The sequence below is a fragment of the Brassica rapa genome, chromosome A09, assembly GCF_000309985.2.
Source record: "Brassica rapa cultivar Chiifu-401-42 chromosome A09, CAAS_Brap_v3.01, whole genome shotgun sequence".
NCBI classification, from domain to species: Eukaryota; Viridiplantae; Streptophyta; class Magnoliopsida; order Brassicales; family Brassicaceae; genus Brassica; species Brassica rapa.
Genome location: NC_024803.2, coordinates 36925361 through 36952054, shown reverse-complemented (window position 1 = coordinate 36952054; position 26694 = coordinate 36925361). Strand labels below are relative to the sequence as shown.

Here is a 26694-nt window from a genome sequence, read left to right as displayed (position 1 = left end):
TAACGTAAATTTGATATTTATATCTATAAAAAACAGAAATCAAAATATAGTTTTCTGCCTAAATACCTTTTATTTGTATGTCAAAATTATAAAATTTCAAGAACCTTTTTTGAGAAAATATCACAAAACACCATTCTGGTGTTGAAAATGAGAATACAATATTTGTAGCTAGAGTATAGTTGTGACTTGACTTTTTGTATGAAAATTTGATATAACCACATTTTTGAAGTTTCAATCCTTTCTCTATCCTTCAATTTAAAATTTAGTAAAAGAACAAAAATAAAAAACTGAATAAACCAAAAATTGAAAACAAACCCAACCAGACCAAGCCTTGCATGTACGCTTCATAATTCTTGTTAACCGTGATAAATGTTAGCTAAACCGGTAATCGCCTATAAATGGCTTAACCTAAACCGGCGCCGTTTCATCAATCATCATTCGTCGTCTTCAGCCGCCGCTCGCCTGAGCTTTTGTTCATCTCTCCCCCGATTTTAAGCTACTCGGCCGGAAAAGTTGAAAACTTTCTGAGATTAATCAAATGGAGATGGAGTTTGAATCAAGGTACGAAATTAACCGGACGGTAGAGTTCATAATCAGCAAAAGCTTCACCAGAATAGCTTTACAGGTAACCAACACTCTTCTGAATTTGACTTCGCTCTTATCCAAGAGTGTCACTTTAGTTTATTGGGTATTGATAAAGCTCAACTCTTTCGCTTCTGTGATAGTTCCCAGATGAGTTGTTGAAGGAATCAACTAAGGTCGTGCGTGCTCTTAAGAGCAAACTTAAGGAGATGAACGCTGAAAATGGCAGAGATGTTAGGTTCTTTGTTATGGCTGACACAACTTACGGTAGCTGCTGCGTTGATGAAGTTGGAGCTTTGCATATTGATTCTCAATGTGTTGTCCACTACGGACAAACATGTCTTAGCCCGTGAGTCACATAATAAAACAAAACTCTTCTTGAGTTGTGTCATTTCTGAGGTTTCATGTTTTTCCGCAGGACATCGGTTCTTCCTGCATTCTTTGTCTTCGGGAAAGCTTCCATAAATGTCGCGAGCTGCGTTAAGCATTTGCTTGATTACATGTCTAAGAGCAATAAGCCTGTTCTGGTATGAGAACTTAGTTAATGTTTATGATGATATATAGTGATGAAAGGGTTCTGTGTTTTTACTCTCTCATTGGTTTTTCAGATTCTTTATGGACTAGAATACGCTCATGTGATTCCTTCTATTCAAGAAGAGTTAGGATTATCTAAGCCCGAGTCTCAGTTGAAATTCTCTGTAGCCAATGTGTTGTGTTCATTCATTAGTCCATCCAAAGATCCTAGAGAATCCATGGAGCATCCAGTACCATCTGGCGAAGATAGCTTGTCCTCATCTAGAAACTATAGACTAGGAGGGTTGACTTGGGACTTACCAGAAGGAAGCAAAATCGAGGACTATTTGCTTTTCTGGATCGGTTCTGACAGTTCAGCTTTTGCTAATGTAGTACTCACCTTCAATGGTTGTGACGTAGGTATATATAAATGGCTTTATCCTCTTGATCTACTTTCTGCTGCCTGCTCTGACTGTATTCTCGGTTTGTTTTGTTTACTGATATTAGTCAGATATGATGCTGAAGAAGATTCTTTGGTTACGGAGTTTACTCAACAGAGAAGGATACTTAAACGACGGTATGATCACTTGTTTAGACATCTCTATTGGTTTACATTCCTACTCATTCAGAGTGATGTGTTTGCAGATATTACTTGGTGGAGAAAGCTAAGGATGCGAATATTATAGGCATCTTGGTGGGAACTCTTGGTGTTGGTAAGTTCCTTGTTCAACTCAATTTCTACATGTGTGATGTCAAGATTGATGTTTATGTGTAATGCATTGAAATGCAGCTGGTTACCTTCACATGATTCACCATATGCAAGCACTCATATCTGCTGCTGGAAAAAAATCTTACATTCTTGCCATGGGACGGCCTAATCCAGCCAAACTTGCAAACTTCCCTGAGGTAAGTTAATTAGTGTCTTGTCATTCAACTTTTAACAACCAAAGTGAGATATGTCAAATGCTGTGTTCTAAAAAGCGGTCTAGATAACTGATTTTTAGTCGGCAAACATGACCTAAACGAACAATTTTTTTAAATGGCTTTTTTTATAAAAAGAAATCGGCTTAGGCGCTCAGAAAATCGGCTTAGGCGCTCAGAAAATCGGTTTAGGCACACGCCTAATCAATAATCCTATATAAAACACCTAACTAGCACCCAGCGATTTCTTGAACATTGGTCAAATGAGTAATTGTCTTTTTGTGGTCTGTTTTTTTTTTGTCTTAGTGTGATGTTTTCATCTACATCTCATGCGCCCAAACCGCTCTTTTAGATAGCAAAGAGTTCATGGCACCTGTCATCACTCCATTCGAAGCCAATCTTGCTTTTAGCAGGTACAGAGAGAAACCTATTGAAGCTTTTTTAGCTTTTGATGTTCCTTAATCAAATGTCTTTTGGGTTTCTGTGTTCTTGCAGAGGGAGTGAATGGACAGGTGCTTACCTAATGCATTTCCAAGATGTGATTATCAACTCTTCGAAACCAGAATCAGAAGCAGAGGAGGAGCCACGCTTCTCTTTCTTTCAAGGTGGTTACGTAGAAGATCACAATACAAACGGTATCAATACATTCTTCCAATCAGCTAAAACATCATTTTTGATCTCCCATGAGTTTGACAAATTAGTTGGTTACTTTGCTGCAGATGAAGCTGAGAATGGTGAGGAAGAGACAATGGCGTTGGTACAAGCTGCAGAGAAAGCATTGCAATTGAGAGGCAAAGATCATAACCAACTAGCTAAACAAACGGCTGCAAAATCAGGCCCTGAGTATTTCCTCAACCGTGCTTACCGTGGTCTGGAGATAAACAGCGACAATACTACGCCGGAGCCTTTCTTGGTTGGGAGAAGTGGCAAGGCGTCAGGATACAAGCACGAGTAGCAACTCCAAGAAGAAACATTCCTGCTTGATCCATTGATTTGATCAAACAATTTTGAGTTTTGTTGGATTCATTTTGTTTGATGCTCTTACGTATGTCAGAAAAGGAGTAAAACATAACATTGCTTGTGTCTGTTTTCTCCAGAGAGCTGTTGGTCTCAAGCAAAGTAATATTTTGAAGCTTAGAGCTAAGAGCATATTTCAATTGCAATAGTTAAATTGTGCAAGAAGATGTTAAAAACAGTACGGATAACATGATTCGGTGCAACAAGAGCTGCTCCCTAAAGCATATAACATCAAAAGCAAAGATAATAGCTTAATCAAACTCTCTGTTTATTCATGAAATACCTTTTACTTAAACGTTTGTGTTATACAAACATACTTTTGCAAGATCCGTCCCAATTAGTGAAGACATACTAGCTAGCTTGCACGTTACACTTGACAGCAAAAAAAATAAGAAAATATTTTCTAATGAGTTGTGCACATGCCTTAATTTGTTTGTCAAATATACATCAACGTTAATTCATACTTTGATGGCCTTAAACATATGAATAAAAAAACAAATGAATAAAAAACACCCACGCGAAATCAAAGTTGAGAAAATCATAATTTTAAATATGATATGCTTAACAGCTAATGACTGTACAAATCTGGAAGGCTTTAATGATTGAGTTAGTGACCAGCAAACCTAATGAAAAGTCAAAGGAATTCCAGTATAAATAGAACCCAGTATTCTCATGTAAATTTGTGCAGACTTAAGAATAAAATAAGTCAAACTTCAATCAGCAGAAGCTAAGAAAGAGAAAGAAACAAAATGGCGAAGAGCTTGTGCGTCGTTACTCTTTTGATGGTCTTTCTATTGATCTCCACAGGTAATATAAACTAAAAATATATGAAGCAAACAATATAATTCTATTTTTCAAACTTTGCAAATTATGGTTTATCAAATTTTTTTTTACAAATATGTATATATTGCATTTCTAATCAGGGATACCGAAGGGAAAAGCTCAATGCAAGGGAGAACTAAGGAACGTAGTACCGAAAGGGACCTGCATGCTAGGGTATGCAAAGGTAATGTGCAGTAATATTTGCACTTTTCAAAGATATCAACGCGGCGAATGTGAAACTCAGGACACAACAGATGTTTGTCATTGTTATTGCTGAGCTTAAGCCTACGGCTTGTGCTGCCCAGGGCAAAATATGTTCTGTCAGTCGAACTTTCATTGATCTTTGTCACTTTGTGTTTGAATTTCTATATCTGGGTGTGTGTCTTAATGTTTGTATGGTTTGTGGAACAATTAGTTAAATATCCATTGGTTTGGCTTATTTAGTGTAATAAAACTGTTGACTATGAGGTTGGTTTGCTATATACTGTTTCCGTTTAAAATTAAGTATACTAATATTTTTGTTTTAAAATAAATATATTTCAATGCAATTTGTACATCAATTTATCTCTTTTGCTCCAAACTAAATTAAGAAAAACAATACATATTATAGTATTTCTGAATAATTAAATAATGGCCAAACTTAACCTTTAACTATTTTTGTTAACCTGAATATTTAACTATATGTTTGTGTTTAAATTTTTTGTTCCGTAGGTCTTTTTGGTTCCTGTTTTTCGGATAAAGAAAATTTTTGGATGCAACTAGATACTTGTAAATTTTTGGTTCGATTCCGGATTTTTGGGTTATGATAAAATGATCAGGCTTATGATGATGCAGAGAAGACCGATGAGAGACAAAGATCATAACCAACTGGCTATACCAACCGCTGCAAAATCAGGCCTGAGTACTTCAGGAACATATCGCGGCCTGGAGATTGTCAGCATACAAGCACGAGTAGCAACCCCAAGAAGTTCACTAGGTCACAAAGAAACATTCATGTTTGTTCTTGGTTTGATCAGGCCTGACCGAACAATTTTGAGTTTTGTTGGATTCATGTTCTTAGATGTTCACAAGTATGTCAGAAAAGGAGCAAAAACATAACATTGCTTGCAATCTGTTTTCTCCAGAGAGCTATTGGTCTCAAGCAAGTAATCTTTTAAAGCTTAGAGCTAAGAGCATAGTTCAATTGCAATAGTTAAGTTGTGCAAGACGATGTTAAAAACAGTACGGACAACATGATTTGGTGCAATAGCTGCTTCTTTGAGCATAACATCAAAAGTAAAAGTTGAACATAAGACAAAGCTTAATCAAACTCCTGTTTCTTAAGTTTTTCTAAGCCACAAATGATCAGACAGGGAATCTCAGAGCTTCCTCATGAGAAGGAAGAGCCTCTGGTCGAGTTCAAAGTGAGAAATGTGAGCTGGATCTCCCCGAAGCAACATTAGGAGGCCACCGAAAGAAACATACATCTCTCTGGTGGAAGAAGAAACCAAAACAGTTTAGACTTCTTTGTGCAAACATTTGATTTTTGAAAGTTTATGAGTTTGTAGGATTCTTACGCTTTTGGAGTTTGGCCGTCACGCTCAGTGATCTTGTAAAGCTTCCCGTGCATCACGTATTCGTACTTATCAGCAAGCGTTTTCTTTGCTCCCTGCAATAATATTGATATGAAGAAGATTATATTTTCAAGATTCAAGCAAACAAGAGTCTGTATATATGTACACAGAAAATTAAAAAAAAGTGTGTAAAAGGCAGAAAAGACTTTTTATTACCGGGGTAAAATACCCAGTATCAGGGGTTCCATCGAGATTAAGAGTAGGAGCCATAGCAAGTGTGAACTTATCACCAACAGCCATCGGATAAACCTCTGTGTTAACATCCAAATGCATAAACATGTCCAAGTTGTGGCTAGTTGCTTCAATACGCGTAACTGCAACCACACAACACACAGAGACACAATCAATCATTGTACCGTTTCTTTTCATAGAGAAAGCCTCTCAATTCAAAGACAGAACAGAAACTTAGAGATGGGAGAGCAACCAGACACAAAGAGACACAATCAGTCACTGTACCGTTTCCAACGAGAAAGCCTCTCACTTCAAAGACATAACAGAACTTAGAGATGAGAGAGATAACCACAAACATAGAGAGAGACACAATCAATCAATTAGGTTTCCTATGAGAAAGCCTCTCACTTCAAAGACAGAACAAAAACTTAGAGATGGGAGAGTAACCACAATCACAGAGAAACACACACAATCAATCATTGTACAGGTTTCTTATGAGAAATCCTCTCAATATTAAGACAGAACCAAACTTACAGATGGGAGAAACAAAAAAGTTGAGATCTTTTTTTACAGTAACTACGATTTTTAACTTCTCTAAGTGATTGAAGTAAAAGAAGTAAACAGACATCCTCTCAATATTAAGACAGAACCAAACTAAACAGACATGAACTAACAATTTTATAGTGATTGAAGTTAAAAGAAAGTGTGTACCTTTATCGAACTTTTTGCCATCAGGGTCTAGCTTATCAACGACGAAGATGTCCTCGAACATGATTATACTGCTCGCCATCTGCAAAGACGGTAACTTCAAAACCCTAAACAACTCTTTAACTCCTCGATAAAAAAAAACCTATTAGACTAACGAAGAAGAGCTAATCATCTGGATAAATCGAATACTCGAAGTCCCTTTAGAGAAAGAAGACTAAAACGACGATATTTTTTCACCTGTTCCGGAGGCTCGAGACGCGGAGAGGAATCGCAGTGAGAAAAAGTTCTATGGAGGCGCAAAAGAAGCGAAACTAAAAAGAGTGTTTTTTTTTCTTTACATATATTCACTGAAGTTTTGTTTATTTACATATGTGTCTTATAGTTTTATTTATTACATAAAGTCCCCAAATTTTTGTTTATACTTCTCCTGATTCCCCTGTATTTTATGTTTGTTACATATGTTTCCTGTAGTTTCGTTCTATTTATAAATTCTTTTTTTTTTTCACATGCTAATTGGCCATGTGAATGTGGAAATAAGTTTTGTAATTAATAACAACCACGAATTTAAAAATATCTGTTACATAAAAATGCAATGGGATGAATTTTATTTTTCTTTGCAACTTTTCTTATCAGTCGAGAAACTGCGCCAACCATAATCATGTTCAAACCTCAACACGTAGGTTTTTTTCAATATCTTAAGTGCGTAGGTGATCACTTCTTAACGCGTAAATGGTACTAGTTCGTATTAACGTTTTCAACCAAGGAAAAAGAACCTGAGATGTCAATAATGTATAGATATAAAGGTGAAACCAATGCATCTTAATTATTGTGTGATGTGTAATGTGAATATCTCTACCTCAGCTATGCAACCTCACATATCTGCTATAACTCTAGGGAAAAGAACTCCAACAAAGCTCCACCAATGCAGGATTGCTTACCACCATACTACGAGGACTATGTCCTTAATTCGAAATATGTATATTTACACAAGACTTTTCACCAAGTTATTTATTTTTATTTCGAATTTGTGGCATGGAATTTGTCTGGTTGTAGAAAATTTTGATAAATTCTTTATTTGCACCTCCCCTAAATATATGGAAGGATCACTGGTTCATGAAGGTGCTTGTTATTGTATGATCGACCAAATACATGTTTTCTAAAGTTCAAAAAATACATGTTTTCTAAAGTTAAAAAAAAAACATGTTTTCTTTATGTCAAATATATTATGTCAACAAAGGTGCAACTGAGATATTTTTCTTAGCAAAACAAGACGAGTCTAATGAATCTTAGTCAAGCTAGACTTACATCGCTTTTAGGGTTTCTGTATTCTTAATTATTCATGAAGTACCTTTTGCACAAACGTTTATGTTTGTGAAGATGATATAGTTTTGCAAGATTTGTACCAATATTAATGAAAAGATATTAGGTTGCATGTTTCACTTGACAGCTTAAAGAAAATTGATTTTTAATAAGTTGTGTGCAGGCCTTTATTTATCAACATCAACATTAATTAATTACTAGATTTTGACCCGCGCTTTCAAAGCGCGGGTTTATTTTTATTTTTTTTTCAATTGACAAATATTTAGTAAATGTCACATTTTCATATATTTGTGTTTTATTTTATAAAAGACTTAAAAAATTTATCTTTATTTATCGTATTTCATTTTAAATGACTATTTATGTTTAAAAAATTAAACTTTATTTTTTTAATGAATTAAGTTGGTATAACTCTGATAAATTAATTTTATTATGTGGTTAATATTTTAATTAAAAAATATATATATTTTTAGTAAAGATTTATACTTTTCAATAAAAAAATTCAATTATTTTTATGAATGCTTAAATTATATTAAGAATATAAAAAAATAATAATTAAAAATAGTTGAAAAAAAATTATTTGAACTTAGACTCAATGGCCCAAAGGAAAAAAAAAGTGAGAATTGAATCTGATTTTTTAATAGGTCCAAATGGCCCAAGAGAGATTTGATGTGGGCTGGATCCAAAAATAATGACCCAATATAGATGTGTTATTAATATTACTTAATTGCTCTTAATGAAATATGCAAAGTTAGTAAAGGAAATGACAAGGTAAGGTAATTATGACAATAGAATCCTGCTTTAATAGTATAGATGTATACACTTTGACGGTCTAAATAAATATATACTCCTAAATACACAAACACATATTAAGAAAACAAAGACAGGCGAAAACAAAGTTGACAATCAAATGATATTTAAATAGGAACTGCTTAACAGCTAAAGGTTGTACACACCTTGAAGGCTTAAATGTGTGCACGTTTTAGTTAGTGGCCAGCATTTAATACTATTCATCGTTATCATTATCCATCAAACCTAATAAAAAGTCAAAAGGATTTTCAGTATAAATAGAACCTAGTATTCACATGTAAATTTGTGCAGACAAGAATAAAACAAGTCAACTTCAAAGTAGCAGAAGTAAGAAAAGAGAAAGAGACAAAATGGCGAAGAGTTTGTGCATCGTTACTCTTTTGATGATTTTTCTATTGATCTCCACAGGTAATGTAAACTATAATATATGAACCAAAAAAAATAATTTAATTTTCTAAACTTTGTAAAATATGTTTTTATCAAATTCTTTTATCAATACATGATGTAATTAAAAATGTATTTATATATACATATATGTGCATTATTAATCAGGGATACCGAAAGGAGAAGCTCAATGTATGGGAGAACGAAGCTTCACATCACCCCCAGGGATCTGCAGTCAACAGATTGGAAGCACTGTTTGCAACAATGCTTGCATTACTGAAGAATATTTCCGCGGCCAATGTGAAACTCAAGGCGCAAGAACAATTTGTAATTGTTACGATTGCCCACCTAATTAAACCTACGGCTTGTGCTGCTTGGAGAAAAAAATCTGATCGATCAGTTGTTGAACTTATATTGATCTTTGTGTTTGAATTTCTCTATGTGTGTGTGTGTGTTTTAATGTTTTGTTGTATGGTTTGGAATAATCGGTTATATAGCCGTTCGTTTTGCTTATTTGTTGTTAAAACTGTGGACTATTGAGTTGGTTTGAAAAATTATATTACATTTGTTTTAAATATTTACTCACAAAATCACAAAATCAGTAAACAAACATAAGTAATCAATCAAATCCCATTCAACAAGTCAACTGATTTTTAGAACAGAGATTCAAACAGTTAAAATAGTATTGTTGAGGTAAGTTCTAGAGCACATGGGTTTAGATTCGAAAACCATCGTACGGAAACGTAAAAATTGGTCCCCGTAGTAAAAACGACAATAAAGATGCAAAAGTACGATTAAAAGTGTCAACCTTCAACTAGTCACGGGGCCAAATGAAATCTACGTGTTTGTTTGTTTTTGAAATATGAATATTTGAAACGATAGGGGGTGCTTTGGTGGCGCTTCTCTGGAGGGGATGCCCTCTTCCTGTTTCGGTGCTCTATATGGATGCTTGGTTAAATAGGTGTATACGGTTCCGGGTTGGAAGGTTGGAGGCAGTAATTTTCAATCTTCTTTCTCCGAACGACAGCATAGCCGGTTGTTGTTTCCTCCTCGTGCTGCCGGTTGGTTCCTCTTGGGTGGGCAAGCGAGTTCGAGATGTGATTCTTTGTGGGGGTTGTGGCATGTGGGTCGATCAGAAGCCGTATGAACCGTGTGTTTCAAGGTGTGAGGGTGCCTTTCTCTCCGATAACTCGCGGCAACTGGTTTTCTCACTACGTCTACGCCTTCTTCTCTGATCCATCCTTGCTTCAGTGTTGTCCGGTTCTAATCCCTCTCTCTTGTTCTTTCCTATGTTTCTATAATCGCTTTAGATTCTTCTGTTTAGATTTAATTATGCAATTCTGCTACTTATGTACTGTGTAAACTCTGTCTCAAACTGAAAATCGGTAATAATACTTAACATTTTTACCAAAAAAAAATATTTGAAACGATGAGTTTTATTTCCTTACACTATACATACAATATTTTTCATACAAATAATTTCCTTACACATTCTTAAAAAGATGAGTTTTATTTTTATTTTGATTTAATGATTTCAATTTTTGAGCCTGATTGGATACCCAAATGCTTGAATACTTGGTTACCAAGCCTACCATTGATCCCTTCCTAATTTCACTGCAAAAAAAAAAAAAAAAATATATGGAAAGAAACTAATCCTACTAACCAGTTTTTTGACTGAAAGAGCTACATTAGTTACAAAATTAGATCAGCATAAATCACAATCCATACCAACAATCCATATTAACTTAAGATGGTATAGTGAAACATAAACCAACATAATATTCGTTGTATAACCTGAAAAATTCATCTAAGAAAAAAAAAACCCTGAAAATTCCAAACGATATATAACGAGGCAAACTGAAATACATGTATCAAAAAGTTTATTGGAAAAGAAAATTTCGATTAAAATGTTCTTGACTCCAAAATTAATCTTGTACACATTTCTTGTGATCGCCTTTTTGGTCTTTAACCGCTTCTTTCTATCTTTAGGACCTTCTAGTGTAATCTCCAGCCTTCGCATGAGCTTCAAACCTTTCTTACTTGGTCTTCAAGGTAAGGTCTAAAGTGTACAGCTCTTCTAATCCTTTTCATTATCTACATTGATCATGCCATAGGCTAGGGATGAAGTTCTTCAAACTAGCGAGTATCCCAAATCATATAAATCAAATCATAACACAAGCAGCTGAATATGTCTTTAAAGTTAATTGGTATGTTTTTTTTTGTGTCAGCCAATTATAAATACCAATATTGAAGTTAATTGTTATGTAATCAAATTAAATCATGATTTAGACCCAATGTATATAATCTTGAATTGGTTTAAGTATATTGGTTTTTGAATCATATGCTCATAGGAATATATAATCGAATCATGAATTGTGATTGCCACATGTATATCTAAAGGGTTATGATAATATGTATATAAAAGTTCTTGTAGTGAACTTTGGTTATAAGAAAGTTTATATATATGAAGGGTTGTGATACTTGATATGTATATGAAAGATCTTGTAGTAGTGCTTATGATTGAACATTGGCTTTAAGAAAGTATACCATGCATCTTAACTAAATGTCATTCTTATAATATTTTGAAGTATCACCTGTAATAAGATCAGTATAATGCCTGACTTAGTCCTAAGCAAGCAAACAGTTTTTTTCCTCCACTAGAAGAGATACTTAGCTATATTTGGCAGGTGAAGAGCTGCAAATTTTTAAGGTCTTTGACGACTGAATGCATTTTACTGATCAACTAAAAGAAGAAAGAATGAAAGAATGATCAACTAAATAGTGGCAAGATCTACTTAGAAAAAGACATAACCATCAACACAAAAAGAAAAGTTGGTACTTAGAAAAAGAAAGAAAGAAGAACTAATAGTGGCAAGATCTACTTTCTTCAACTAACAGTTGATCTAAAAGTCTCTCATGACCGAGAATTCCAAGCTTTGCGCATTTTCTGTGAAAGATACACTGTTGCATTAATAGCACCAGCAGCCAAGAAGCCAGACACAGCCTGTCTTGCGCTTGAAACCATTACCCTTCGCTTCATTACCTTCTCCATACATTTCGCTGCTTCTTCTCTTGAACCTATACAAACTTCCCTTGAAACTCTACCTGTACCATTTCAACCATCAATTACTACTATCCCTCCATTTCCTTTTATATAACTAGAGAGAGCAGAGTTGATACCGGTCTCACTCAAGATTTTCTTTTCCCCAAGTAACTTGCTCATTTGGCTTCTTACTGATGCAGGAAGAGAAGAGACCAGTGAGCGTGATGATGAAAGGCTAGAGTCCTGTCCACAAGTTGGTATCAGAACAATGACTGAAAGAATCTCAAGAGTGAGCCAACCACATATATATATAGGCTATAGCTCTGAACTGTGTGTACCTGAACTAAATTAGTTTCAGCAGATGAGAATCTCAGTATGTTTTTGGTCTCGCACTCTTGAAGAAAAGGCTTATACATTGACTGGAAAAGATCAAACTGCCCCTTTACAATCTTGTTCACCTAAAAGACAGGAGATTGAACTAATGGATCAGAAATCTTTTCATCCGAACAAGTTATATTAACATGTTATGACAATGTGAACAGGACTAGGTTTTCTCTCACTTTATTAGTGTCCTCTGCAAAAAGCATTCGCAAGTCTCCCATGTAAGAAAGGCTGCATATTTTGGCGTATAGATCTTCCTGCATAAGAGTTTCTGTTAGTTATTTAGTGTACAGCCTCATAAAACTTGATTTGAACTCTAACCTCGGTGAATTTGGAAGGCAAGAGAAGAAGGGCTGCAGATAGTGCGGCTCTCTTATTAACAGAGTTGACGTCTTCTATGTCCAGATTATCAACAAGCAAATGAAGCTGCAACCAAGAGTGGCACTTCCCTATTACATCTCACAATCCTTGGACGGTGAACAGTGAGAAGACCAAGCAAATGACATACCGGTTTTTGTAAACGGCCACTCAAGTAGAATCTGTTCCAGTCCAGAATGTCCTGTACTAGGTCATTCATCCGAACAACCCCATACTTTAGCTTCTGCAAGAAAAAAATGGCTTCAAATGAAATACACAAGCTTGGATTGTTCCATTAGGTTATAAAGAATGGTACAGGAGGTTGTTACCCTGTCGTTCCAAGTGACAAATGGGTTGAAGTGAACTCCAACACCTACTTTATCTGCAACTTCCGTAATCTGTGGAAAAGAGTGTGTGTTCGTTCGTTCATTGTTTACTTAAAAGCAACGGAAGAGTATGGAAGAGAAAACATACCAGCCTAGCTCCACCAAGGTGAACCATCCATGAAGCATAGTGATGTGAATTCATTTTCAGATTCTTGATACAAAACAATAGTTAAAAATCCAGCCAGCCTAGTATAATCTATTGAAAGTGTTTCTAGAGACTCACCTGAGAGTGCCATTGCATGGGATCAGAAACGCCAAGGATGTAGTCCACCATTTTAGACTGCATGGTCAATCAATCAGAAAGCTCTCTAATCACACACAGATAGATATGAAATAAATAAAAACCTTATCTTGGTTATTTGGGTGCAGCGTTGAACCATAAACACAACAGAAATCCACAGGGGGAACAGCAGTTAAGAAGCTACCAAGCTCTTCTCTTTCACTACTTTCCATTTCCAAACTAATTCACCAGAGACAGTAAACTTATTTCAATCCGTAAATCGAATAATCTACTTAAGATCTATCAAGTTTGGGGCAAGAAAAACGGAGAAAATTGCTCTACAGCCTGTAGACTACAGGCCATCAAAATCAGTCAGCTGTCGCGTATTATAGTTGCAGAGAAACCCAAAAAAAAACCTAAGGAAGAAGAGGAAACGTAAATGACGATTCTACCCCACATGAAGAAAATAACAAATAAAAGTTAAAAAATCAACCTGAGCTTCGAAGCCAGGTCCCTGAATTAGGTGAGAAACACTTTAAGCACTAGGCCAAGCTAACCTTCTTGTATCATTTTTGAAATATTTTACATATAACCGAAAACAAATCGTCGATTAATATATGTATAATCTCCGATTAATTGATTCGGCGCTAGGCGGACTGCACGCGTTACGCCTAGCGAGTTTCCCAACTGTCGTTACTTGTACAATCATTCTACCATTTTTAACTACTAGTTTGGCTCAGCCAAGAAAAAAGGGTAAGATGTGAGAAAGCAAATTAAGCTATTTTCACAAGTGGTTCTAGACATTCGAGATCAGGATTTCAATTAAGCAAACGTGGTTCTATAGCATACAAAACTAAAGTTTTATCAGTAAATTGTGCTCTAAGATCAAAACCCTTAGGAAAAAGATGTATAAATCAAACAATAGGAAGAAGAACGCGAAACTGATTGTTGATCTGAGACGACAGGTGAAGCCACTATATCTGCAAGCGATTGAAGGCGGCATAGAGCGAAGACGAACAACTAACTAACACCATTCAAAGCTTGAAGCTTTCTTAAACCCAAAGACAAAAAGCTTTCTTCTTTGCCCCCAAGTGAAGTCTTTTTTTTTCTTTAGTTCGGGCCCAAAAGATCGTTTTTTTTAATACAAAATGTGTATAATTCCTAATTTATTTTGACAACTCAAATTAATTAAACTTTACAAGATTATTGGAAGATGAATTTGTGTAGAGTTTGTGAATTTTAAGAATTGATAGATTTTCAAAAATTATGTGGATTGTGAAAATTTATATACATCGACTTATGAAATTTGATCATAATTTTTTTAAACTAGTATAATTTTTCATGATTTTGTATTACCTCTTTTCTATCATTCTTTTTGTAAACTAAATATATAATTGATTTATTTTCTAAATCATATAGCATGCTTATTTATTTTTCTATCATTTCAGAAAATTGTCCAATTTTTAAGTTCTTGTCAGAAAAAACATTCAAAGAGAAAAATGACTAAAAAATGTCATTAAAAGGGAAAAAGACTATTTTATTCTTTTCTCTATAGATATACAAGTAAAAAAAAAATTCTTTTATAATTTCGGATTATATGTTTTCAAATTCTAACTTTTTATAGTTTTTATAAATTCTTTCATTTTTTTCAAAATATTATTTTTTGAATTTTATTTTTGAAATTCGAAAATGCTTTTTGAAACTATTTTTAAAAAAAAAATTATATTAAAAACTGTTAATATTTATAGATGTAATTATTAATATTTATATTTAAAAATGATAATAATAATTATAAAAATAATTATATATTTAAAAATGTAAAAGTATATTAATGTAATGAATTATAGTTTAATGTAATTTTATTTATACTTTTATTCTTTAATCTTTAATCTTTTTATTTTGAAACTGTTAGTGTAATTTACTAATGCAAACAACACATTATGTTCAACACAGTATATACACACGTTTGGAACTTATTTTATCAGCCAAAGAAAACAAGCACTAAAATTTAAAATAATTTTATAAGTAGCCAAAGAAAACAAGTACTATAATTAAAAATAAGCAGCATAACATAAAATTAAAATTATAGATAATAATGACTTTATGTTCTGGTAAATTTCTTCTAGATCCACCAAAATTGTTAAAATATTATCCAAATGATAATATTCCTTTTGGATAGTTTCTTGTTCGATTTATAAAAATTAAAGATAAAGAAGCTCATTACGCATTCGGAATTTGTTAATTGATCATTTGCGGAAAATATACACTAATGGTAATGTTTAAGTTAAAATGTATTATGTTTTAATATAAGTAATGTAAATTTTAATATAATAAATGTTTGATATAAATATATAATTTACTAAAACTTTATTAAAAACAAAATATATGAGATCAATTTATAAATTTTGTAAGTAAAATGTATTATTCATAAAATAAAATAAAGAATATATTTAATAACATTCCTTTTTAGAGTCAAATATAGAGTAAATTATTGGAGAGAAATTCTACTATATTTTAGAGTTGATTTTAGAGTGAAAACTATTCTAAAATAGAGTAAATCATTGGAGATGGTCTAAACAAAAATTTCAGTTTTCTTTAAGAAAGTAATTTATCTCTATAATTTATCTAAAAATGAACCCACATGAAGAAGGCCACAAAATTTTTATTTTTGACGTATGACATGATGTGGCATTATGGAGCCTGTCTATTCGTTATTTTTTAAGACCATGTGACCAGGCTGAGAGTTGATTATATTGGCCTTTTATCGTAAGGTTAGTTTTTTTTGTTGTCAACTGAATTTTCATTAAAGGAAACATGAGTCCAACAGGCTTACAAGAGGTAAAGGGCTATTAAAATTAAAATTTTACAGCCCATATGAAAGCCGACTCAAATACCCTAACAAGACACGTGTTTTTCATTAAGTTTATTGAAGAGACACGTATGTAGGACACCCGTGTATCATGCGGAGCACACCGGAGACGCCTCTCCGCCACCGCTCACGATTGTCGGACTTCATCTCTTATCCTTCAGTCTAACCTCCTTCTGATTTGTACCCTTCACCAAGACCTCCTCCACCTTTCGCCGTCGCATGCAGATTGGAATATCCTCCATCTCCAGATGTTAATCCGGGAAGTGCTCGATCAGACCAAAAGTAGATCCTTTGTTGGACCGTTCAGTGACGCCAACCTCTGCTGAATCACCTTTGAAGCGATCGAGATTAATCCATCGTTCTTCTCATCCTTTCCGTAAAGAAAGCTTCACCCATTTCCAATTTTCGGCGAGCTTGAAGCCGATGAAGACTGATTTCTGCGGGGAAGAAATCAAAGCATAACCTTCGAGAGAGAAATTCCATCACAAACAAACGGGATTTTGATTTAACAAATACGAAAGAGGAATAAGAAACTGGATTAGATCCGAAATTTATTTTTCAATCTCAATCAAAATAAGACATGAGAATCCATAACCCGTTGATTGAAATTGAAAACCCACACCAAAAAACTCGCCAAGCGAAACAAAGATTCTTCTAAAGGAAAACGTAAATCACCAAAGCGAAGAACAAAATCCGATTACCGGAACTAAAGATTCGATCAAGATGATCAAAATATTTTACAAACCAAAAAATCTTTCATCCCTTCATCTCTCTGTGAAAGATCCAGAGAGTGAGAACTGAGAGAAGAGAGAGAAACTTTTTTATTCCGATGTAATTAAGCTTGTAAGGTCAGTTTTTAATTCACATCTTTATCACCTTAAATAGATGTCAATTTCTTTCTTTCTTTTAAAAATTTAACTATTTTTCTCGGGATTATAATGTGCCCATAGGTACTAGTTTGTGGGAGCAACAACAGACTACGAGCATCATCAACCACTCTCGAACGACTCACCATTTCCATGCCTTTGTTATTCATCACATGGACCACACGGGCCCCCTGTGGTTAAAACTTAAAACCGTTTATAAATGATTTTTTTTCTCACTGCGATAAACATTGCAAAAAAAAATTTTGCAATGAAATATGTACTTAAACCAGTGTTTTGAAAACTGGACCAGCCCGACCGTAAATCATCGAAGAAGTCGAGTCTGATCGAGTTTAAAACATGGATCTGAGAAAAATCGGTAAAACTGAATAAAAAACAGGTAAAACTGGTGATCTGTGTCAATTTCAAAACCTGATTCTAAAAAATCAACATATAATTAATATGTTTTCAGTTGTAATTAAAATTTAATATTTCATCATTGATGTTTTGAATATAATTATTTAATTTATTTGTATGTAGTTATTTTCTTAAGAAAGAGTGTAAAACTATTCTCATAAACTATTATGGTTTTGTCATATTCACAAATTTAAAACTTTAGTTGTGAGAATAAATAAATATAGTAATTTGAACGGTCAATTATTTGATTTTTATCAATTTTAATTTACACAGTATTCACTTGTTTAATGTATATATAGTTGGATTTATGTTTATTTATTGAAGAACAAACGACTTAGAATTAAAGGATAAGCAATAAAAAAAAATATGAGGATTAGGAAAGCTAACATCGCAACTTCAATTGCATTCATGTTATCACATTTTGGACACATCAATGAGGTCATCCCTCTGTTCACTTTAGGTTAGCAATCACTACATGCAATTTTATAACATCTAGAGTCCCACACAACGTTATCAATGGTGGCTATGCAGAGTTAAAAAGTCCACCTACAATCAGAAAAGAGTAAGCATTGTACGTACTACACCCTTTTTCTCCTCCTCTTGAATGTCCGAGGTACTATTTAATTTATATAGTCTTACAAAGTTGGTCATGTTGCCCTTTCCTCAGTAGATTCATATCTTCCTCTTCCATCCGATCTCTCCTTATCCATTCAGATTCGAGTTTTTCTCTTTATTTGAAATCTCCCATTATCCTATTTTCTTCCTTATTCTTTCCCAAGTAAACATTCACTAAAATTGTCGCGCTTCATGTTTTGCGTCATAAATGGGCTGCATCAGTATACATTGAAACAAATCCTTCTATATTTTCAGGTTTTATATCATTAATATATATATATATATTAAAGTGAGTTTGAGATGGACTGAAAATAAACACACCAAACCATAATATATACTGATTAACCAAAAAATATCTGTTTCTACAACTGTGTTTGAAGCCTAATGCAATCTTTGTGTCTTTATGTCGTCATATACATCTTCAACTCCACAACAATTACAAAGATCTTTTGTCTTTACGTGAGATATGTGGTTTATATATATGACTGTGGTTATAATACATATGCTATAAACCTGTATCAAGGTACCCGTTGCTGCCTCCGGAACTTCTCTAGCTAGAGGACTGGAGCACACATTATAAGTGTATCCAGAAGGTTTGAGTTGAGTTTTCTATAACATTCCCAAACATATCCATTTAAGCCCAAATATGGAACATTTAGGCCCGTTATGTGTATCAACAAGTTTTTAACCAACTAGAAGACAAAAACATATATATCTCCTGAAAGATAAATTAAAGAAAAAATGCATTTAAGTGGAACACTTGCTCAGATCTAAAAGTAACATGCATGGCATATCCACCGGACCGGACCACAATTAATGTTAATTTTTGAGTGATAATAATAGTAGGGGCTCACATACTTTCTTTATGTTGTTGAGATTCATGTATCACTATCACACTTGAGTGGAAATATTAGTATTAATGTTTTGGCTTATTTTCATGGATCATCATGAGTGTAAAATTACATTTGACTAAATTGAATGTCAACATAAATAAAAAGAAAAAGGAGAAAGTTTTGCGAGAAAAGAGACGACAAAACAAAAGACAGGAGACAAGAGAGAGAAGAGACAAGAAACATAAACTTGTTTCATCAGAAAAACAAAAAGAAAGACAACGAGAGACGAGAGATAAATAAACGGAGAAAGGAATAATGGCGATCGGTGAAGAGCATCCTCCATAAAACATTTTAATTAACAGGTTCTCTCTCTCTCTCTCTCTGCATCGATGCATTCGCCATTTTTTGTTAATTGCATTGCTTATCTTAGGATGATATAACTGCATCCAAAGGCACTAGATTTATTCTATTTCGATGAATGTTTCTGTAACATCTAAGCTCTTCCACCTGTTTCTGTTGTGGGATTCCAATCTACTTTTTTTTTTGTGTCTAGATCGAATGATCTCTCATTACTTCTCCTCTGATTCATGTTTGTGGATTGGTATGACCCCAAAGTTTTTTCCTTTCCAAGCTCTAATATCTGGAATCAACGAGAGTTAGATTCTGATTTTGTTTGGCTCCTTCTAGATTCGTGTTTGGTTGGTTGGTTCATATACATTCATCACTGCTTATATCACTCTTTTTGCTTGTCTATGACAATATGATTCTTTCATTATTGGCTGTATTCATATGTTGATAATTTACTGTCTTGTTGCAGGTTTTTTTTTATTTGGTGCTTTTGGGGTTGGGTTCTAGCGGATGATTCCGTTTGATTACTGATGCTTTGTGGTGGAGAGGGAAAGAAATGGACTTGTGGGAAAGCTGGTGTGGTAAGTTTGCAAAAAGTGGCTTCTTTAGTCCGGGATCTAAGCCAACCTTGTCTTTCACAACCAGGGATACAGCTTCTTTTATCTGTAAGAAGTATCCCTCTCCCTTTTATGTCTTGAAAGTTTCAGAACCCATTGTGTGTTGCATGCTGAAAGTATAATAATGTACTAATGTTGTAGTTTTGCTCCCACCTGCAGCAAGATGATTCAATGTGTTTAGTGTGTTGATTGTATAGATAGGCAAGATGCTTAAGCCAGAGAAGTGGAGGGCTTTTTTCGATTGTGATGGAAAGGTTTTTGGTTTCCACAAGGCGCTCAAATTAATTATCTTGGGGGTAATGTTTCCTTTTTTTCAGAGTTTTGTAGCATTCACACTTTCTTCTTTCGTTACATCCCCCTTGTTTCTTGTTATTAGGGGATCGACCCATCAATAAGAGCTGAAGTTTGGGAGTTTCTCCTTGGCTGTTACGCATTGAGCAGCACCTCTGAGTACCGTAGTCAACTCAGGGAAGCTCGAAGGTTGGACAGTCTGTTTGTTTGCTTTTTTATATGTTGTCATCAGAGAGACTTCTTAGTTTGATGCTCTCTTTTACCATTCATGCAGAGAACGATACAATGATCTGCTGAAGCAATGCCAGATGATGCATTCGAGCGTGGGAACTGGTTCGCTTGCCTATGTTGTTGGATCCAAAGTCATGGACATGCGAAAATCATACAAGAAGGAAGTTGTAAAGGAATCTACAGATGGAAGCACAGAAGCTTCTGTAAATGATAATGAGAAAACTGAAAACCACGGTGATTCGAGTAATAATGATACTGACACATCTCATGGCCATAGAAGAGGAAGTTCTAGTGAGTCAGTTGACATAGCAAGTCCTGAAGCTTCTCCTTTTGTACTTTCCTCTGGTGGTCCTCACGTTGCGGATGGTGTTTTTGACTTCCCCTCTCTAGCAGTCACTGATTTGTTTGGGAGGAGTAGTTTAGATAAGAAAGGGGTTTCTACTCCAGATGAGGAAGCTTCGGTTCGAAGTGAGTTGAGATCTGAGGATGAGGGAATGCACAGTTTTAGAATTGATAAGAACGCAGATCTAGTCATAGAGTCTTCTTATAATAACAACAACAACAGATCTGCATCCATTCACTCAGAAATCGAAGTGGTAGATCCTGAGTCTGCTGAACAGCTGTCTCATTCCGGCTCCACGGTGGAGATAGTTGATGGTCTGAGAATCTCAGATGTTCCTGAAATGCCATCTGCAAAAGAAACTCCTTCTCGTGGTGGGACTGTCACGGAAGATCGGATGTCTGAATGGCTCTGGACATTGCACCGAATAGGTACTAGTTGTGTAGAGTCTGTTATGTTTTTAATGGTCTCTACTCCAAGGGATCAATGATTATTTATTGTTTTCAAACAGTTGTGGATGTGGTAAGGACAGATACTCACCTTGAGTTCTACGAGGATCCAAGAAATCTAGGAAGGATGTCTGATATCCTTGCTGTCTATGCTTGGGTTGATCCTGCAACTGGTTATTGCCAAGGTTCCATATTCTCTTGAGTTAACTTGTTATTAGTTGACACTCTATGAGGTCATGCATATTGATGTTGGACACTAACTGATGACAGGTATGAGCGATTTGGTGTCTCCTTTTGTGGTTCTTTTTGAAGATAATGCTGACGCTTTTTGGTGCTTCGAGATGCTCATAAGAAGAACGGTATTATAATGATTCCTGATATGTAACAAATGTTTGTTTCCTAGCTGTAACTTGATGTTCTCTCCTTACGTGGTTTTATTACTGCAGCGTGCAAATTTCCAGATGGAAGGACCGACGGGTGTGATGGATCAATTGCAAACATTGTGGCATATATTGCAACTGACAGATAAAGAAATGTTTTCTCACATATCTCGTATTGGTGCTGAAAGCCTTCACTTTGCGTTCCGGATGCTGTTAGTGTTGTTCCGAAGGGAGTTGTCTTTTGATGAGGCTCTAAGGATGTGGGAGGTTGGTAACTCTTCTGTTGTTTGCTTTGTATTGCTTGCTTCTTGCTCACTCTCTGAATCTTATAATCTTGGATTCCTAATTGTCTTATAAGATTCAAAACTCTTGCAAATGCATTCTTCTGTTGTAGATGATGTGGGCTGCTGATTTTAATGCCTCTGTTGCTGAAACTCTGGAGAATGATTGCTTGGAGCCGTTGGTGATTCAGCTTCCTAGACAATCAGAAGCTGAGATAGGGGACCCAAAGATAGATGATGGACATAGGAACAGTACAACTAGTGAACCAACTTCGAGGAGCAGCGACAGAATGTCAAAGAGCGGACCATTGTCAAAGAGCAGCCTGTTGTACATAAGCAGTCTACTGCCAAGAAGTGGTCCATTGCCAAAGACTGGTCCTATGTCTGACGACAACGATACTGAGATGAAGTCAGCATCATCTTCATATAATTTCTGTGGCTTGACAAGAAACTTATGGTCTAGGAACGAAAGAACACATGTCTCTTCTTCTGTTGTTTCATCCTTTGAAAAGGGAGATGATCCTCTTCCAGTCTTTTGTGTGGCAGCGATCTTGATTATGAATAGGCACAAGATCATGAAGGAAGCTCGGTCCATTGATGACATGATCAAGGTATGATGTTTTTTTCACTGCAATTGTGCATCTTTGAGCCTTCTTCTTTGCAGTGCTTGTAGTTGAGGACTTTGTACTGTTCTTATTGGTTTGAGATATTTGCAGATTTTTAATGACAAGCTGCTTGCAATTCGAGTTAGAAGATGCATACGCACAGCCATGAAACTTCGTAAAAAATACATGTACAAGGTTAGTTGCTTGACATGTTTACTGAAACTGACACAATACACACACAAGTCTAACTTTATTGCGTTTTGGTAATCTTGCTTTTCCTCATATCTAACTGCATAGCTTTTATCAGAATCAGGTAATCAAGATCAAGAACCACACTCAGTCCCAGATACAGAATCAAACCACGACGCAGAACCAGATCCCAGAAGAGATTCAAAGTCATGATGAGAACTTCAGCCAAAGAAGTTCATCTCATGGTCCTGCCCACTAAAGAATGATGACTAAGATAGATTCCACCAATAACTGTTAGTTTCCTTTATAGAAACAATAGTCATACTAAATATATATAAAAGAAGAACAAGCTTAAAACAGGTAGGTCGTCTTTGGATTTTGCAGAGTTAAAGATTCACGAGTCTATGTATGCGTACAACGTTTTTGACAACTTTTTTTGAGGAAATTCGTTTTTCGTTTTAATGTAAAAAAATTATTTCTTCCAAACATACAAACTTGGGATCAACAAACTGAGGATGACCACTTCCTTGTCTAGAATCTATGCTAATATACAAATAAATAAAATCCAGTGAGCATTGTTTATTCATTGTTGAACCTTTGAAAAAAGGCCAGGCATCAACTTCAGAGTGATATCGCTGTAAGGTTGCTCCTGTTGCATATCAATAAGTCCTCTAGACTTCAACACCTGCAATCCAAAAGCAAATCGTCTCAGTAAAGAGGCAATGCTGACATAAAAAAAAAGAAGTAAGAAACCGTATTGAGGAATTTATTACCAGTGTCTCAAAGAACATTCGAGCAGCTAGCTTCCTTGTCTTTCCCTCCAAGATCTTTCCCAAACTTAGATCTCCTGAAGAAGAGCTTGAAGAGGGACCACTCGAAGAGCGTTCTTTAAGATACTGAGCCAAGGCTCTGCAATGTTCAGTGAATGTGTTACATGTTAGTTGAGAAACATTCGGCTCTTAAAGCTAAATGGACTATGGGATCTTTATACCTTGTTCTCCCTGTCAAAGCATCAGAATCTTGACTAGCTGGTGATCTCACCGGAGTGTTGCCACCTACATCCAGGAAATAAAGCTCCTGTAATGACACAGGCAAATGGTATTAGCAAAGAACCAAGAAGGGTCCAACCCAAACATGTAAAAAACGTGAGACAAACCTCGTCTGCCATTTCGGGAATAGCTGAGATCCCTGAGTTCATTAGTCCAGGCATATCATCTCGATATGCGGAAGTTGAAGGCTCTGTTCTATAAGATTCCGTCTCCCAAGCTCTACTAGTCTGAGTGGTGAAGTCATCGGTTCTACTAGAAGGTGAAAACCTAGGAGGTGGCGACGGCATGAAGTCAGTGTAACCACCATCTCTGAAGCGTTCGATTCCTGTGTCATCATCATTAAATGGCGGTGGAGATTGTGCTTCTCTTGGTACAGACTCTCCACGCGCGGATTGAGGACCTGCAGAGTCTTGGATATCTTCAGTTTGACGAACCGGAGACTGCTGAAGTGTAGTGTCTGGATGAGTAGAATCAGGAATCGGAGATTGAGGAACTGAAGAGGTAGGGCGAACTTCAGCTTCAGCTTCACGAGTAGGAGATGATACAGGTGCAGGTTCTGGAACACTTTCATTAGGAACAGCAAGATTTGGCTTTGAAGATACACAGTCCTTATCAAAGACACTGCGTAGAGCATCTGAACAGCCTGCAGATAGTCATAGACAGTCAAAATAAGCTGACACCGTTAGAAAACAAAAGAAAGAATCATTGAAAATTTACCTGTAAGCAAGGGCTCACTGAAGATTTGATCCTTCTTTGCCTGGTTATTCATTCTCCACATACTTAGTTTAGAGGAAGGCATCTTCTTTCTCTTACGAAGAATATCACTAGGATCCTCAAGCCTCTCTTTCATGATCCTGTCAAAAGATTTTATTATCAGTATAATGAAATAATCAAAGTCACATGAAGCCAGTAGAAAGGTTATTTATTACCTGTTAGTTAATACTGTGACCTTATCAAAATGCTTCCTCTTCCTTCGCCTTGGTTGTTGTGCAGGAGGAGGAGGTGGTGGAGTTGGCTGAAGAGCTAGTTGAGGTGATGGATGGACTTGAACATCAAAACAAAATCATATATCAGATAAATGATAAGATAAGCAAAGAGTTATCAAACTATGATGTTCACTCACCAAAATTATCACGTTCTTCCTCAAAACCAGCAAAGCCTGGAGATCCTGAGCGAAGCTCAAACGCCTGTCCTCTAGAACTCAACACTTCATCATCAAGGTTAGGGATACTGGGTTCCTTCTCGTTCATAGTTTCATCTAAAGGTTCAGTGTGTTCTGTAGCGAATGGTAAATGGGACGCAGGGCTTAAACCGTGAGCAGCAGCAGCATCACGCCTTATCTCAACCTCGGGAACACTTCCAGGAGAATTGGCATTGCCTCTCTCTGGACTGAGATTAAGCGGTTCCGTCAAGTTACTCGGTCTAGGATCCTGGAACTCAGGGATTTCCTCTGTGTCGTTACGACCAACATTGAAGTCTCCTCGCTCATTGTTTACTTCTGTCTCAAAAGTCATTTCAACATCAGTATCACCAGGATGCGCACTAACAGGCTCTGTAGCTTGGCTGCTCATATCACAAAGAAGAGGTAACCACATTAAAAAACGCATATCCTTGAACATATGGGTAGTAGATGCAAGTGTTCTAAAAATAAGCCTAGTCGGCATATCAGATATAAACAAATAAAAACAATTCTAGACCAACCCTCAAAAAATCAGTTTAGGTGTCCACCTAATCAATAGTCCCATATAAAGAGCCTAACTGTCTCCTACCGACTTTTTGAACATTAAGTAGATGAAATCAAAAATTTATAAAGAGACTCACTCAACATCCATTGGGCTAGGTCCTGAACTGAGGTCCTGTAAGAAAGACATACAAAACTTTCTTTCAACAACCAGTAATCAAAATCAACTTCATAATCATAAGAAGGCAAGTAGGAAACTCACATCATCGAATGTTATAGCAACATAAGGATCAACACCAGTGGGGATTTGATCTGCATAATCAACATCAACATCATAAACACCTCTAATTATTCTAACACCTAAAATAAGTAGCAGTAAAACAAAAGTACCTGTAAGAGTGATATCTTCCTGACTCCTAAGATGATTATCATATTCACTATTAATCACAAGAAGATAATAAAAAAGTATTAATACCAAAGCCAAAGATGGGATCTTTGAAACAGAACAAGCTTCAATAGAAAGTGAAAAAAATAAGAAGATGGGGTACCCTTCTTGCGTGTCATCATCCAATTGGAAGTCGTCCAAGTTCAATGCTTGAGGCAAAGTCACAGACTCAACAGGAGCCTGCCTCGCATCCTCAGGCAAATCAACTTGAGTAGAAACGAAAGACTTGGATAACCAAGAAGTGACGAGAGCACAGTCACGGAACAGATAATCAACTTGCTTTGAATAGATTCGGACAACACCAAGTAAAAGATGACCCGACAATCTCAATGCCAAAGGTGCCTCCGGGAACATTATAAGATCTGCAATTAAAAAAAAAAAATTAATCAAGAATCCTCTGCTTTTATCGAAAAGTCTGAAACTTTTACAGAGAAGCAGTGAAGGGGATGATAAAAAGGAGCGAGCTTTATGGGTAAGAAACACGAACCAACGGTTTTGGGGATGTTGGTGGCGGTGTAGTGAGACTTCTTGAGGCGTTGTTGCAAGTGCGCGGCGGCCCAAACCGTTCCCAGAGGACCCTTCCGAGCCAAGTAAACATGCGAATAAAACATCTTCTTCTTTTTTAATTTAATTTTCCCTCGAAATCAAACTAAGAGACGGAGACAATCAAGTAAGAGAGAAGCGATGTAAAGGGAGGAACAGAGAGAGGTTAGGGTTTTTATTTGATTTTGGAGAAGAAGTTGAAGAGGTTTCAGTGGCGCGGGAAAATATATATTTAGTGGCGCGATGTTGAAAATCATATGGGAACAAAACACTTGGGGTTAAAAGAGTAATTAAACTATAATAAAGGTATCTAAAAGGAAATAAGGATATTAATTTGGGCCCAATAGCGAAATTTACGGATTAATGGGCTTAAGGGGTATATTTGGAAATTCGAATACACGGC

At 35.7% G+C, this 26694-nt stretch overlaps 5 protein-coding genes and 1 long non-coding RNA gene across 9 annotated transcripts; 3 read left to right on the top strand and 3 right to left on the bottom strand.

Annotated features, from left to right (window-relative positions):
* The first annotated feature begins 293 nt into the window (after window positions 1-293).
* Window positions 294-3195, top strand: LOC103841808 (2-(3-amino-3-carboxypropyl)histidine synthase subunit 2). Its single transcript, XM_009118382.3, has 10 exons — window positions 294-625; window positions 726-931; window positions 1001-1109; window positions 1191-1515; window positions 1603-1672; window positions 1741-1808; window positions 1886-2001; window positions 2323-2429; window positions 2512-2651; window positions 2736-3195. The coding sequence occupies exons 1-10, from the start codon at window positions 539-541 to the stop codon at window positions 2969-2971; spliced, it is 1464 nt and encodes a 487-aa protein (XP_009116630.1). The 5' UTR covers window positions 294-538; the 3' UTR covers window positions 2972-3195.
* Window positions 3134-6711, bottom strand: LOC103841806 (DNA-directed RNA polymerases II, IV and V subunit 8B). 3 transcript variants are annotated; one of them, XR_004451445.1, is made up of 7 exons: window positions 6585-6711; window positions 6351-6429; window positions 5625-5782; window positions 5412-5503; window positions 5194-5325; window positions 5099-5160; window positions 3134-3218 (listed from the first exon to the last, which is right to left on the bottom strand). XR_004451445.1 is itself a non-coding variant. In XM_033280164.1 (6 exons), exons 2-5 carry the CDS (start codon window positions 6427-6429, stop codon window positions 5214-5216), a joined length of 441 nt encoding a protein of 146 aa, XP_033136055.1. In that variant the 5' UTR covers window positions 6585-6711; the 3' UTR covers window positions 4987-5160; window positions 5194-5213. The 3 variants fall into 3 exon arrangements, 2 of the variants coding, with proteins under 2 accessions (XP_033136055.1, XP_009116628.1); XM_033280164.1 differs by lacking the exon at window positions 3134-3218 and having other exon boundaries at window positions 4987-5160; XM_009118380.3 differs by lacking the exon at window positions 3134-3218 and having other exon boundaries at window positions 5002-5325; window positions 6585-6654.
* Window positions 6712-8176: 1465 nt separating this feature from the next.
* Window positions 8177-10682, top strand: LOC103841807. Its single transcript, XR_627867.3, has 2 exons — window positions 8177-8882; window positions 9027-10682. It is a non-coding gene; the product is annotated as an uncharacterized LOC103841807 (long non-coding RNA).
* Window positions 10683-11608: 926 nt separating this feature from the next.
* LOC103841804 (phosphatidate cytidylyltransferase, mitochondrial) lies at window positions 11609-13684 on the bottom strand. Of its 2 annotated transcripts, none has more exons than XM_009118377.2 (10): window positions 13371-13684; window positions 13249-13305; window positions 13114-13176; window positions 12969-13037; window positions 12791-12883; window positions 12604-12708; window positions 12462-12539; window positions 12240-12359; window positions 12039-12144; window positions 11609-11963 (listed from the first exon to the last, which is right to left on the bottom strand). In XM_009118377.2, exons 1-10 carry the CDS (start codon window positions 13476-13478, stop codon window positions 11773-11775), a joined length of 990 nt encoding a protein of 329 aa, XP_009116625.2. In that variant the 5' UTR covers window positions 13479-13684; the 3' UTR covers window positions 11609-11772. The 2 variants fall into 2 exon arrangements, with proteins under 2 accessions (XP_009116625.2, XP_009116626.2); XM_009118378.2 differs by having other exon boundaries at window positions 13114-13117; window positions 13371-13673.
* A 2530-nt stretch (window positions 13685-16214) lies between these two features.
* LOC103841803 (small G protein signaling modulator 1) lies at window positions 16215-23035 on the top strand. Its single transcript, XM_033280085.1, has 11 exons — window positions 16215-19206; window positions 19661-19855; window positions 20005-20103; window positions 20184-20287; window positions 20373-21100; window positions 21181-21303; window positions 21389-21477; window positions 21565-21765; window positions 21893-22390; window positions 22496-22579; window positions 22692-23035. Exons 2-11 carry the CDS (start codon window positions 19721-19723, stop codon window positions 22830-22832), a joined length of 2202 nt encoding a protein of 733 aa, XP_033135976.1. The 5' UTR covers window positions 16215-19206; window positions 19661-19720; the 3' UTR covers window positions 22833-23035.
* On the bottom strand, window positions 23005-26609 carry LOC103841802 (sister chromatid cohesion 1 protein 3). Its single transcript, XM_009118375.3, has 12 exons — window positions 26236-26609; window positions 25852-26110; window positions 25694-25740; window positions 25566-25615; window positions 25444-25478; window positions 24746-25185; window positions 24552-24666; window positions 24340-24476; window positions 23730-24265; window positions 23565-23650; window positions 23347-23482; window positions 23005-23258 (listed from the first exon to the last, which is right to left on the bottom strand). The coding sequence occupies exons 1-12, from the start codon at window positions 26357-26359 to the stop codon at window positions 23157-23159; spliced, it is 2067 nt and encodes a 688-aa protein (XP_009116623.1). The 5' UTR covers window positions 26360-26609; the 3' UTR covers window positions 23005-23156.
* Window positions 26610-26694: the final 85 nt, after the last annotated feature.

What these genes read in the sequence shown, in the direction of transcription:
- LOC103841803 (XM_033280085.1), top strand. Translation starts at nt 19,721, where the DNA reads ATGCTTTGTGGTGGAGAGGGAAAGAAATGGACTTGTGGGAAAGCTGGT. An exon ending in GGATACAGCTTCTTTTATCT is followed by an intron (nt 19,856 to 20,004) that starts GTAAGAAGTATC and finishes TTGATTGTATAG; the next exon opens with ATAGGCAAGATGCTTAAGCC. An exon ending in AGATGCTCATAAGAAGAACG is followed by an intron (nt 21,478 to 21,564) that starts GTATTATAATGA and finishes TTATTACTGCAG; the next exon opens with CGTGCAAATTTCCAGATGGA.
- LOC103841806 (XM_033280164.1), bottom strand. Translation starts at nt 6,429, where the DNA reads ATGGCGAGCAGTATAATCATGTTCGAGGACATCTTCGTCGTTGATAAG. An exon ending in TGGCAAAAAGTTCGATAAAG is followed by an intron (nt 5,783 to 6,350) that starts GTACACACTTTC and finishes GTGTGGTTGCAG; the next exon opens with TTACGCGTATTGAAGCAACT. An exon ending in GACGGCCAAACTCCAAAAGC is followed by an intron (nt 5,326 to 5,411) that starts GTAAGAATCCTA and finishes TTCTTCCACCAG; the next exon opens with AGAGATGTATGTTTCTTTCG.
- LOC103841808 (XM_009118382.3), top strand. Translation starts at nt 539, where the DNA reads ATGGAGATGGAGTTTGAATCAAGGTACGAAATTAACCGGACGGTAGAG. An exon ending in AGAAGGATACTTAAACGACG is followed by an intron (nt 1,673 to 1,740) that starts GTATGATCACTT and finishes ATGTGTTTGCAG; the next exon opens with ATATTACTTGGTGGAGAAAG. An exon ending in GCCAATCTTGCTTTTAGCAG is followed by an intron (nt 2,430 to 2,511) that starts GTACAGAGAGAA and finishes GTGTTCTTGCAG; the next exon opens with AGGGAGTGAATGGACAGGTG.
- LOC103841804 (XM_009118377.2), bottom strand. Translation starts at nt 13,478, where the DNA reads ATGGAAAGTAGTGAAAGAGAAGAGCTTGGTAGCTTCTTAACTGCTGTT. An exon ending in ACCCAAATAACCAAGATAAG is followed by an intron (nt 13,306 to 13,370) that starts GTTTTTATTTAT and finishes TTGACCATGCAG; the next exon opens with TCTAAAATGGTGGACTACAT. An exon ending in TGCCTTCCAAATTCACCGAG is followed by an intron (nt 12,540 to 12,603) that starts GTTAGAGTTCAA and finishes ACTCTTATGCAG; the next exon opens with GAAGATCTATACGCCAAAAT.
- LOC103841802 (XM_009118375.3), bottom strand. Translation starts at nt 26,359, where the DNA reads ATGTTTTATTCGCATGTTTACTTGGCTCGGAAGGGTCCTCTGGGAACG. An exon ending in CAACATCCCCAAAACCGTTG is followed by an intron (nt 26,111 to 26,235) that starts GTTCGTGTTTCT and finishes TTTTAATTGCAG; the next exon opens with ATCTTATAATGTTCCCGGAG. An exon ending in TTGCTATAACATTCGATGAT is followed by an intron (nt 25,479 to 25,565) that starts GTGAGTTTCCTA and finishes TCTTTCTTACAG; the next exon opens with GACCTCAGTTCAGGACCTAG.